Source organism: Sciurus carolinensis, chromosome 14 (assembly GCF_902686445.1).
Source record: "Sciurus carolinensis chromosome 14, mSciCar1.2, whole genome shotgun sequence".
NCBI lineage: Eukaryota > Metazoa > Chordata > Mammalia > Rodentia > Sciuridae > Sciurus > Sciurus carolinensis.
In genome coordinates this window covers 19,894,270-19,906,585 of record NC_062226.1, presented here as the reverse complement: position 1 = coordinate 19,906,585, position 12,316 = coordinate 19,894,270, and the positions used below count along the sequence as shown (strand labels likewise).

At 61.2% G+C, this 12,316-nt stretch overlaps 1 protein-coding gene across 4 annotated transcripts in view; it reads left to right on the top strand.

The window, feature by feature from the left end:
• The window catches only part of Col27a1 (collagen type XXVII alpha 1 chain), a 127,612-nt gene that overhangs the window by 35,909 nt on the left and 79,387 nt on the right, over positions 1–12,316 (top strand). For all 4 annotated transcript variants that reach the window (XM_047524083.1, XM_047524084.1, XM_047524082.1 and 1 more), the window contains 5 exons: positions 6,833–6,877; positions 7,452–7,505; positions 7,868–7,912; positions 10,610–10,663; positions 11,844–11,888. In XM_047524083.1, coding sequence (XP_047380039.1) covers positions 6,833–6,877; positions 7,452–7,505; positions 7,868–7,912; positions 10,610–10,663; positions 11,844–11,888 — 243 coding nt within the window. The remainder of the gene's footprint in view (positions 1–6,832; positions 6,878–7,451; positions 7,506–7,867; positions 7,913–10,609; positions 10,664–11,843; positions 11,889–12,316) is intronic.

Sequence of the window (12,316 nt, the reverse complement as noted above, 5' to 3'; positions counted from 1 at the left end):
TCCCTCTGGCCAAACCAGCAGTAGTTTGGTCCTGTGACAGGCTGGCGTCACCCACAGCAGTAGTGGGCAGAGCTTGGGGCAGCTCAGGCCCTGCGGCAGGGCCAGTGGCCCTGGCCAGTGGCAGTGTCCAGCAGAAGGACTCCAGGCTGTCTCTTTCCCACATGCCTCTAGTGACCACTGTGGCCACTAGGCGCTACCCTGACCTTTCTCGTCATCTCCGTGGGATCCCTGGGGAACAAGGGACGGGAGTGAGAGGGGAGGTCGCCATCTTCATTGATCTCCAGGGCACTGAATTCTGGTGTCCCTCCCAGTCGACACCCCTGGTCCCATCCATCCATTCATTCGATGAGAAGGTGTTGAATCCTCAGTGGGCACTGCGCCCAGTGGACAGACCGGAGGAAGGAGTGAGAACACAGCGGATGGGAAGGGCAGTGGGGTGCGGCGGGGGCGGCCGGGCGGGCGACTGTCCTCAGTGTTCCCTCACAGAGACCTCCCAGGGCTACGCTGGACTCTGCCCATTTTTAGCTGAGAAGACTGAGGTCCAGAAAGATCTCATTCACTCCCTCACGCGCTCATTCTTCCCGCCCGTCCGTGAACACGCACCTGCGTCCTCGGCTCTGAGCCGACACTGGTCCTAGGGGACGAGCGAGCCTGCCCAGGGCCTGAGGGAGGGTGCAGGGTGCAGCGGCAGCTCCAGGCCCGGGTTCCGGTCTGCACGTGGCGGCCGGGCGTCGGCAGCTCTAAACCCCAGGCGATTCTCCCACAGCCCGAATTGCGGCCCCAGCTTAGTGGAAATGCCTCCTCTGGTCTTATCAGGCAGCAGGCGGGATTTGAACCCAGGTCTGCTCTGACCCTCGGGCCCTTTCTCCATGGTGGAAAGAGCTCCTCATCAAGAAGGGGTTCATCAGGCTAAAAGGAGGCTCCTGCCTGAGAAGTTTGCTTCAGGTGGACCTGGGTGCAGTCCCGGCTCTGTGCCTCTGTGCCCGGGTGAGCGTGGGAAAGTGGCCTCCCCTTGCTGAGCCTCAGTCATCCTGGGATGGCTGGCAGGGTTAGATGAGGTGTCCTGTCCCCGGCGCCCGGCCCTTGGTTGGCACATGGTGGGCTGCTCATCCATTTGTGATGAATGAGTTGAGCCTGCCGATCTCAAGGGACAAAGCCTTGCCCATCTGGCGCCCTCGGTTGTCTTGCTAGTTGCCATTTCCCCACCCAGCCCTAGCCAGAGGCTCTGAGAACCCCGTTTCCACCTCCCATGGGGTCTCTGGTCTAACCCTATTCTCCTCTTCCCTGGATCAGCAGTTCTCAACTGCTGGTGATTCTGCCCCCCAGGGACAGTGAGTGGGCGTGGGGGCAGACAGATGGTAGAATGAGTTTCAGAGAGGGCGATTGCCCACGCCGAGTCGCACAGCCGAGGGCGCCAGGCTCAGCTCAGTGCTTCCTGGGGGGTCTACTAGCGTCTAATAGGTAGAAGCCAGAGAAACTGCTCAGCCCAGTGCAAAGCCACCCACGAGGGCGTGTGCAGCCCGCGATGCCAAGGCTGAGAAGCCCCGCCGCGTGGGACCCTCGCTCCCCTCCCCCATACTCTGAGTCCTGGACCTTCCTCCTCCTGCCCCGGTCTCTGCTCTGCTGACCCCTGGCATGCCTGGCCTCCCACCCCCATCGTCACATATCTGTCCCTTACTTCTCCTCTCCAGTGCCAGCTTCCCCAGGCAGTAGAAGCAGCCCCCTCCGACCCTCCAGCCTACCCTCACCTCTTTGGGACTCTGCCTGGTGCCAACTCACTGGTGTCCTTGGCAAACATTTCTCAACTGGGGCCAGAACCCAGCCTGTCCGTCTTTGTGCCCCGGGTGGGGCTGAGCACGGCGCCGGGCCTGAGCTCCTGCCCCGGCTCCCTTCCCTTGGTCCTACCGAGATCACCAAATGGTCCTCTCGCCGAGCTCTGACGCAGCCTCAGAACCTTTCTTAACAAGTTGCCCCAGGTAGATGTGACTCAGAGCACCAAACTGGTCTTCCGGTTGAAATGTATTTGCTCTTTCCAGCCTGGCTCCCCCGAGCTCACCAGCCCCCCTAAGTTGGCCGCTGTCCACGGAAAGCTGAGATGAATGGGGGGCGGGCAGAGGGGTCACCTGGGAATGTTTTGGGGGGAACGTGGCCAAGGCTGCCCGAGGTGACTCGCTTTCTGCAGACCCATCGGTGTTGCTGAGTGGCACTCCCAGTTCCCTGGAGACTTTCAGGGGAAGCTCTTCTGGGCTTCCCTGCTGTTGGCTCTGGGCTTCGGGGCTGTTCCACCGTCTCTCCCACCCACCCTGCATCTGCTTCCCACTGCAGTTTGCAGCATGGCCTACCCTGACTGGGTGCAGCTGTGTCTCCTAGCCCTGGCTTCTCCCCCTTCCACCCATTTAATCTGTGTTCTAGAAAGCAAGAGTGAATTTGTTTTGTTCAGTGTATTCCTGACGCCTACCCCAGGGTCTTGGTCGTTGTTGGGGCTCAGCAAATGTTTGTTAAATGAATGAGTACTTGGACCGATGAATGAGACATACTCAAATGATACTTCCTGTCCTCTGCCCTGCCATCAAACAGGGGTTGGTGTCAAACTAGCCATAGATTTCAGAATCCTCTAACTCCTGAGCCAACAGGGCACTTTGATAGGCCAGCTGGAGAAACCTAGGCCCAGAGAAGTGCAGGGACTGGTGCAGTATCACACAAGTCACTCTCCCACTTGGTGTGTGCTGCTTCTTCTTTGACCCTCTGTCCTGCCAACTGCTGGAGGGTCAAGTGAGCTGCCAGGATGCTTGGGTAATCTTGGTGGGAATTCTGTGGTGCTGGGCAAGACGGTCGAGTTCCATCTTACTACAAGGACAGTCGAGGCCTGGGTGGGCTGAGGTGGAGCCTGGTGAACTGCTAAGGTCTGAGCACGCACTGGTGCCTGGACCCCCAGGCAAGCACAGGACCCCCCTCCCTTCCTTCCTAGAGCCCAAATAGCATCCCAGCCGGATGGGGAGACTGTCTGGGCGACGGTGAGGTGATGTCTGCTTTCTCCTCGTGCATTGTAAGCAATGATTAATTTGGCTCTCAAATCAAAATATAGACCGAGCTCTATTATAAACACAGGTCCTGCGGAAACCCGCCTGCCCGGCGGCCAGAGGCCCCTTGCAGACACTGTGGTCCCTGGAGCTCCCCCGAAGCATTCCCTGCCCCCTAGTACCCGCCGGGCACTCATCACAAACTGGGAAATCACTGCCCACGGGTCCACCTTGCGGTCAGTGCTTACCACGAAATTGCTGGGGCCGTGGAGAAAATAATGGTTTAGATTCCTACACGTCGTGGGCCCTGTCATTTGAAGCCGTTTGCTGGCCCGGCCTGGTAAACACTGGGAGGAGCTTGCAGAGAGCGGGCACCTCCGCACTTCCACCTTCCCCGGGACTCCGCTCTGTCCCTGGAGTCAAGGAGGTTCTGGCCCTTTGGGGTCCACTGATGGGGACAGACCTGGGAATGGTGGTCTTCTGGACAAAACTCAGCCCAGGGACCTGGGGAACCGTCTAGGATGGGTCGTAACTTCCTAGGTCACCTGGGACAAGTCCCACGTTGGAGCCTGTTTCTCAGTCTGTCCAGCCAGAAGGGAGGTTGTCACCCTGATGGCTCAGTTCCCTTCTGACCCAGATGCTCAGGGGTTCTGGGACTGATCTCTGCCCCAAGAGGGCTGTGATGCCCTGTGAGCTGGAGCCCAGGGAGTGAGGCCAGCCTCAGCCTCAGCCTCAGAGATGGGGTGGTTAAGGACATAGGAATTGGAGGCGCAATCCTGGCACCGCCCCTAGAAAGCTGTGTGGCTTCAGGACACTATATCTCTCTGAGCCTCACTTTCCTCACCTGGTCAATGGGCTGGTAATCCTACCTCCTAGAGGGGTGGAGCTTTCCTGCTGAGCAGGCTTGGGGCCATTCTTGACTTATAGCTGCATCCTGAGCAAAGGTTGCTTTAAATCTCCTGAGATTTCCCTGGAGACGCTTTTGTTGCTTCCTTTGGGGGAGGGAGATGTGAAAGAACTGGTTTTGAGCAGGTTTCTTTGTGGCTAAGAAAGAAGCCACAAAAGCTGGTGATGGCCAGGGGCTCCTGGATGACCCTTCTGTGATGCTCTTGGGGTCCCGGCCCCCATGAGTCCATGAGCTCTTTGCAGCAACTCTCCAGGCAGGCAGAGGAAGTGGAATGAGATTCAGAGAGGGCGATGGCCCATGCTAAGTCACGCAGCCAAGGGTGCCGGGCTGGGTTCACTGCTTCCCTGGGAGAAGGCTCTGCTGGTTCTGCCTCATTCACAAGCTGAAAGTGGAGAAACTAGGATAGCGGTGATGACATGCATCATGTCACACTGTGTCCCTGCCCAAAGCCCTCCTGGGGCTTTCTGTCATATCCCATGCATGCTCTGATCTCCTGCTCCTTCTCTGACCACCTTGCTCATTCTGCTCGTCACAGACCTTCCAGCTTCCTCGAAGAGGAAGAGCCCCAGGGCCTTTGCCCATGCTGTCCCAGGAGTCGGGCCTGTGTCCCACCTCCCATGTCTCCTCAGCGTGTCCTTCCCTGACCACCACCCCACTGTCACCTTGCCATTCTTTGTTTCTTGACTTTGCTTTCTCTTTTTCATAGCTCTGGTTACTACCAGACATTATTTCTCTCTTTTTTAAAAATTTTGCTTTTCACTGTGGTTCAAAAAAAGTCTAGCATAGAGTTTGCCGCCTTCACTGTGTCCAGTGCGCCGTCTGGTGCGTGAAGTGCGTTCACACATCAGATCTGCAGGACTTGTTCCTCCTGCAGAACTGGAACCCTAGGCTCTTGCACAAGGCCTCCCTTCCCCGCCCCCACCCAGCACCATCTCTCATACTTAATTTGTTTCCTAGCTCCTTAGTAAGAATGTAAACTCCACTAAGTCACAGGACGTTTCCTGTCTCTCTCTTCCTGTGCCTGTTCAGTCCTGGCACGGCGAACTCAGTCGGTGCTTTTTACATGAATGAATGAAAGATGAGGACCGCCGGGTGCGAGGGCACACGCCTACAATCCCAGCCACTTGGGAGTCTGAGGCAGGAGGATCCCAAGTTCGGGACAGCCTGGGGGACTTATCAAGACCCTGTCTCAAAAAAATAAATAAATAAAAAGGGCTAGGGATGTGGCTCAGTGGTAGAGCACCCCTGGGTTCAATCCCCAGTATCAAAAAAAAAAAAAAAAAAAAGAGAGAGAGAGAGAGAGAGAGATGAAGACCCTGATTGAAACAGCTAATCTTTACAGGACCCTTGAATTCAATGTCAGATACTGTGTTAAGGGCTTTACATAATATCATATAACTCATGCATCAACCCTTATCCTTCTATTTTGTAATTGAGGAAAAAGAGGTTCAGAGAGGTGGCGTCATTGGCTGCAGGTCACACAGCTAGTCAGCAGGCAGAGCAGTATTGGAATCTGGATCAACCTGAAACCAGAGGTCTGATCTAGCCGCTGGCTGTGGCCCGAGCCCCAGTTTGCCTACTGGGGAAGGAATGTAGGCCCCTGGGTGTGAGATGCAGTCCCTGCTGGGAGTCTGGGGGTGTGAGTAGGCTCACTAGGAATGTTTGCAAACTCCTCGGCCTCTTGGAGAGACTGACTGCTGCTCGTGGTTGAGGGCGCCTGCTTCCCGGGAGTGTGCGGAGGTGCTCGTGTGTGTGCGGCGCGGACAGAGCTGCGCCTTCCGGGATGCCTGCCAGGCTGTCAGTGTGGCCTCCGGGACCCGCAGGGCTGCAGCTCCTCACCAGCGGGACTCGGGCACGTGACCTCAGGGCCTGAGACTCGGTTTCCCCCTCTTGGAAATGGAGATGTAACCGCCCAACCCTGCTGCAGCGGCTGAATGAGGTCACGCGCTCCCCGCTAGTCCCAAGAAGACGCAGTGCGGAGGGTCTACAGACAGGCCTGGGATGGCGCTCCCGAGCTGGGGCGTGTGGCTTGGACCCGGGCGAGGCTTCGCGCTCTTGAGTTCTGAGACTCAGAGCTGAAGGGGACTCAGAGTTCTAACCCGCCTCTGAGGTCCAGAGAAGGGCAGTAACTCCCCAGAGATGCACAGTAATTGACAGAGTCTGTACCAGGCCCAGGACTGCAGGACTCCCTGGGTAAGGACATCCAGCGGGTCAGTGTGGCCCCCGGCCCAGTCTTGTTTTCACGACATCACTAAGTAGGCAGGAGGTGCAGGCAGGGGTGTCCCCTGGAGACCACCCAGTGCTCATGAAGTGGCCCTGCTGGCCCACTGGTGCCACCCGAGGGTCACCCTTGGCTTGATGATCTGCTTCTGGACGCCCGGCCTGGACCCCATGGTGGTTGGGCCCTTGGGACAGAATCCTTCTGGATCAGGACCTTTGGGTGCCCCCTTCCTCCCTGGAACAGGCACAGAGGCCAGACGGGGGACGGGAACCCCGGCTAGCCTGCGAGCTCAGTGTGGGGGAGCTGAGCTGATGGGGCTTAGGAGGCGGGCAGGTCCTGACAGCAGGGGACCTCGGTGAGGTGGGGAGCACCTTCCCCGGACAGCCTGCTGCCCCTGCTTCTGCCCGCCTCGCCCTCGCTCTGGATTTCAAGGCGTGACCGGGTCTCGGTTGCTCCGTCCCTACTCATCCCCGTTCAGAACCTCCTGGGTCTGCCTGGCGGAAGAGCCACCAGAGCAGCGAGGACGCCCTGGGCATCTGAGAACCGTCACCTGCCAGCACCTGCAGGCACTCCAGGGGGTCTCGGGGGTGCAGCCGGGGCAGCGCCGAGCGACGCCCTCGGGGGCTTGGCCCTGCCCTCCGGGCCTGCTGCATCCCCCGCCTGATGCAGTGTCTCCCCCCGCAGGGATACAAGGGCCATCCTGGACCGGCAGGCCACCCCGGAGAGCAGGTGAGGCCTCCACCCCGCCCCGCGCTGCTTCTCTCCCTCCTCCCGCTCCTCCCTGTCTGGCCTCGACCTGCCGATGAGCGAGCCCCGGGGCCAGGCTGTGCGCCTCCCGTCCTGCGGCCCCCCATCCCACCCACCATTTCCCTGAAGGAGCCCGGGTCCAGGGCGGCCTGGGTTGGCCGGAGCTGCTCCACTCCGGTCAGAGCCGTGAATAGCAGGCCTGTTCCAGGCGATGTTAGGGGATATTATCCACGCGCCACGGGGTTTGCAGGAATTTGGGCCCCCCCGGCCCAAATCAAACAGCAGTCCTGCCAGCGAGGGGGGCCAGCCAGGCCTCCTGGGTGTTCTCTGCTCCTGGGCTGCATGCTGAGGGGTTTGTCCCTCAGAGCTGGTCTGACCGGTTTTGCAGAGGGGTGGGCTAGGGGGCCCGGCAGGCCCCTACTCTGCTTTCCTCCGGGTTCATCTCACATTCCTGTCTCTCTCCTTGTCTGTTGTCAGTCCCTGTGCCCCATCACCAGGCGCCCCTGGACTGGGCAGGGCCTGTCTATTCCATGCCTTTCTCTCTGTTCCTTTGCAGGGGCCGCCAGGACCTGAGGGCAGCCCAGGGGCCAAAGGTTACCCTGGCAGGCAGGTGCAGTATATGGCTTCTGGAAGCTCCGTGGCCATGGTGGCCATGGCCATGGGTGCCCCAGGCACAGGGAGGCTGTGGGCTGAGGGCCAAGGAGCTGCCCCGCTGGGTGGGGCCCAAGGAAAGGGCTGTCCAGGAGTGGAGCAGGGCAGCCGCTCTTTGTAAGCAGCAGGGTCGGAATGCTCAGGAAGAGGAGTCAGGGCGCAGGGGGCTCCTGAGGCTCCTCCCGCTCCGTTCCCCTGCGAAGGGAGAGGAGAGGGCCTTCTCAGGGGGCAGCTGAGGCCCCAGAGGCAGGACTTGCCGGGATGTCGTTGGCAGGCAGGGCATCTCCACACGTCCTTGTCTCTCTGTCTTTTGTGTTTCAGGGGCTACCTGGGCCTGTAGGAGACCCTGGCCCCAAAGGCAGCCGGGTAAGTGGCGTTGGCCGGTGGCACAGGGCGGGCCTGCTGGCCTCCGCTGTTCTCCAGTGGGCTTGGTGGAGGTCAGGCTGTGAGCAGGGGCCGGGGGCTGGGGAAGGCTCTCCCACCTGGGCTCTCCCAGCAGGAGGGCTGGCCCTGGGCCCCCACCCGAGGAGCCGCTGGTCCCACAGTCTGGTACTCCAGGCAGCCAGGCCTCTACTGGGGCGCGGCCTCGCTCCAGCAGCCGACGGGGCATTTGCGTGATGTGTCCACCTGTCCCTCCCAAGAAACCAGGGAGCCCACGGTGGGGCCACTTGAAGTGCCTGTCAGCAGAAGCCGCAGCCTCCTTCCCAGCCATGGGCGGGGCCTCCCTTCTGGAGGGCGTGGTGCCCTGGCCGGGAGGCCCAGGGTGCTTCTGGACCACGCCTCTCCTAAGCCCCACGGAGGCAAACTGAGCGCCATCCTCCTCGCCTGCCCGTCTTACGCGTAGCCGGGTCTGCTCCTCTGGCATGGCACGGAGATGCCAGGAGGGGGCTCCCCTGGGCCACGGGGGGGCGGAGAAGGTTCTGGGTGACTTGAAGTGGTCAGTGGAGGTGGAAGACCAAGAGATGGTCTGGCTCCATCCTCTCTGCTGCCCACAAGGAAGCCGGGGTGCTGGTGGGGTCTGGGCCGCAGATCACGCGGCACCCCTAAGGTGGAGTGGGGTGGGGACACGGGTGTCCTGAGGCTGGGCTTGCTGCCACTTCAGGGGCACTCCCCAGGGGTCACCCAGCCCTCACTCAGGGTGGTCACGTGTGATGTGTCCCCTGCTCCTGAGCCCAAGCTGTGCACACCCCGGCAGGAGGGAGGGGTCGACATGCCTGCTGCGGTCTCTGTCCAGGGCGGCCCCGGGGCAGGAGGTGGGCAGGCAGGTAGGCGAGTGCCCAGGACTTGGTGCCATGCAGAGCCTGAGGAGGCGCCTGTGCAGGGACGCAGGTCTCCCGTCCTTTCTCCAGCTGCCCTTGTGAGCTGCGGCCTCAGTGGGGCCTTCTAAGCCCAGAGGGAAAGGTCTGCTCGGCCCCCAGTGCCCATCTACCATCCAAGGACAGGACACACCAGTGGCCTCTGGGGCTGCCTGGGGTTTGCTGTCATGGCAGCGTCTTGAGGCCACATGTGGGGAGAGGCCGTTACGGCTGGGCACTCCTGCCTCCTCCAGCTCCAGGGAAACCAGGCCACTCAAGCTGCCTGCCACCCCTGCCCCTGCCGTCCTCTTGTTAATGACGTCGGTAAAACCAGCCCGGGGTCCATGGTCAGCACGGCTGAGTGTGAGCCCCTCTGCCACTCACCAGCTGCAGGGTGCTAGGCAAGCCCTGGGCCTCTCTGAGCCCATTTTCCCACTCGTAAACCTAGGACATGCACCCTACTTGGAAGGGTAGGTAGATATCACTCTTTAGGATTGTGAAGAGCCATCCTGCTCTATGCTGAGAGGCATCAGGGAAGAAGAGTTGGTTGTGGACCCTCGGTGGAAGGGAGTGCAGCAAAGTGTTCAGGAAATCACACGGCTTTAATTCAGATGCCAGTTTTGCCACCTTCCTGCTGTGTGACGCTGGGCAAGTCACTTCACCTCTCTGGGCCTGAATGTTGTCACCTCTCCTGTGTGCTTCCTAAGAGTGTGGTGGGGATGCAGTAAATGCTTCAAAGCATGCAAAGCATTGAGAGCTGGGCCTGCTGCATAGTTTGTGCTCAACAAACGTCAGGTTTTTGTTATAGTTATCATCAAGTCATTCCAGAAACACCTAGAGGGTACAGATAGTGGTACCAACAGTGGACCAGAACCCTGCCCTGGGAAGTTCCCAGGCTAAAGAGGATAGAGAACATGGATGCCTGGGAGTCCGTGGGAGATACTGCTGCCTGGTAGATGTGCAAACAGGGCAGCGAAGTGCAGGAAAATTGCATCCGGCTAGGAACCAGATGGCGTCCAGGGTAGAGAGTATCAAAGGTGGGCTTGCTCCGGCTGTGTGGTCCTGAAGGTGGGAACAGTGGTCCAGTGGAGGGCGCAGGGGGCACCGAGGCAGGGAAGCAGGAAACAAGATGCCTTCCAGGCCAGCGCCCTGAGGCTGAGGGGCAGGGGTTTGGAGATGCACACGGGTGACCAGGAGCTGACCTGGGGGTGCTAAGGGGACTCCCTGCCCCACCACGGACTGGCAGGGTTGCTTTATCTCCAGGGCGTAGTTCTCTGTCTGTGCAGGGAGGGAGATGACCGCCAGCCCCACAGGGCCCTGCAGGCCTGGCAGGATGTCAGCACCGCGGGATGGCCCTGCTATCACTGCTGGCGCTCAGGTGGTGGGGTGGACTGAGCCTCCCTCCGAGATCCTGGAGGCCTAGGAGGAGCACTGCAGGAGCCAGGGCCGCCCGCGAGCGCCCCGGGTGGGGCGGGCACAGCACCTAACCGGCCAGGCTTCCTCCAGCAGGTCGCGGAGCCCTGCGGCGTGGGGCGGGCTGGCAGCGCCCGCCGTCCCTGGCGTGAGGGTATGTGCCTTTGGACTACATCGTGGAAGCCGGCACCATGCAGTCCATGGGCATATACACTTGCCTCAAGGCCTGAGTCGTCGAGGACCACCGAGCGCCGCTGCGGCCGGCGGGGGCGGGCGGGGGGCGGGGCCGCGGGGCGGGGCGGGCGGGGCTGGACGGCGCTCCGCCCCGCGCCGCTGACCCGCCGCTCTCTCCTAGGGCTACATTGGACTCCCGGGGCTCTTCGGCCTGCCCGGGTCCGACGGGGAGCGGGTAAGTGCGCTTCTGCGGCCGTGCGCCGCGCACCCGCTGCCGATGGGAGGCGGAGCCCGGAGGCCGCGGGGTCCCTCCCGGAGGCGGCGCCCTGGAGTCCTAGGAGGCTGGGAGGCTGGGAGGGGGCAGGGCGGGTGCCTTCCAGTCCGGGAGCGCAGCGCCCAGGCAGCCCCCTGAACCACGGCCCAGGTCCCCGCACTGAGCGGGAGGCCGGGAGGCCGGAGGGGCCCCGCGAGGCTACCGGGGACTCAGGAACCCAGGCCAGGAAAGGGACTCTCCTGGGGAGCCTCTGGCAGGCTTTCAGCAAATGAGAAACCGGCCCACTTTCTACTCTAGATCTAGGGCTGCAGACTGGGTGGGTGTCCGGCTTGTAAATAAAGTTTTATTGAGCACGGCCCTGCCCATTTGTCCACTGTCGGCCCAGGCCGCCTTCCCGCGCCAGTGGCAGAACCCAGTTGACCTGCGGAGCCAAAAAGGCCCACTCCTGCCCCTCTGCCCGCAGCGCCCGTCCTCCTGCCTTAGGCAGCTCGGGCCCTCTACTGGGGCTGGGGAGGGGCTGGGACCCAATACTGGTGGCAGCCGTGCCTTGCGCGGGTCCAGGCACAGGAAGGCAGAGGCTGCCTCCAGGTGGGAACGGCGGAGCTGGTGGGGCAGGGGACTCTCTGGCTTGCACCCCCAGCTCTGATCAGAGGAGGGTGCGGTGCCAAGACTCCCTAGGACGCCCTGTCCTTCCAGCCGAGCGTCCAAGTCAGGGGAGTCTGGACGAGGCCGGAGCTGCTCCTGTGCCCCTGACCCTGCCTGGATGTCCCCTAGAAGCTTGGGACTGTGGCCTCAGGGTTCCTCCCTGGCCCACTTCCAGCCTGAGTTCATATTTGGGGACCCAGCTGCAAACTTGTCAGTGAACTGGACATAGAGGGTCTTAGGAAGGCAGGAGAAGGAGCAATTAGTGAGCACCTGCTGTATGCCAGGAGCACTGGGTGCCTTCTTTAGGCGTTCCCCAGCAGCCCCCTAGCCTGCAAAATCCTGGGGCCGTCTATCCGTCCTACGTCACTGATGATGCTGTGTGTGACATGCATCAGGCCCTCTGTCAACTCTGAGGGTGGCTCTGGGGCTGTGTGGGGCACCCCACAGTGCCTTGCTGGAGTCCTGTCCTGACCTGTCCCCTGTCTCTCCCCTACAGGGTCTGCCTGGCGTTCCTGGCAAGAGGGGCAAGATGGGTAGGCCGGTAAAGATTTTCCGTGTCTATTACGCAGACTCCATGGGTGACCCCTGCTGGCCTCACCGCCCTGTCCGCTCGTGCCCTGGCGTCCTGCCTCTCTCTGCCTGGTCTCCGCTCTGCTCTGAGTGTTTGAGTCCTGTGGCCAGAACCCTGAGTGGCTGCTGCCTGCTGTGGCTCTGGGCTGCTCCGGGATGGGTCCCCGCTCTGTGCTCGTGGGTGCAGTGGCGTGGGGTGCTTCTGTGGGGTGTTTGTGTCTGTGGGCCTGCCTGTGGGGGGACCAAGGCCAGAGCAGGGTGCGTGCTACTCACAGAGAGCACTGGTCTCCACCCTGTCTTGGTGTCACCTGGCTCTGTCCATTTTCTCTCTTGTGCACACAGATCTGGAGACAGTGGGGTGTGGGCACAGCCCTAAGAGGGACTCTTTGGTGTCCCCAG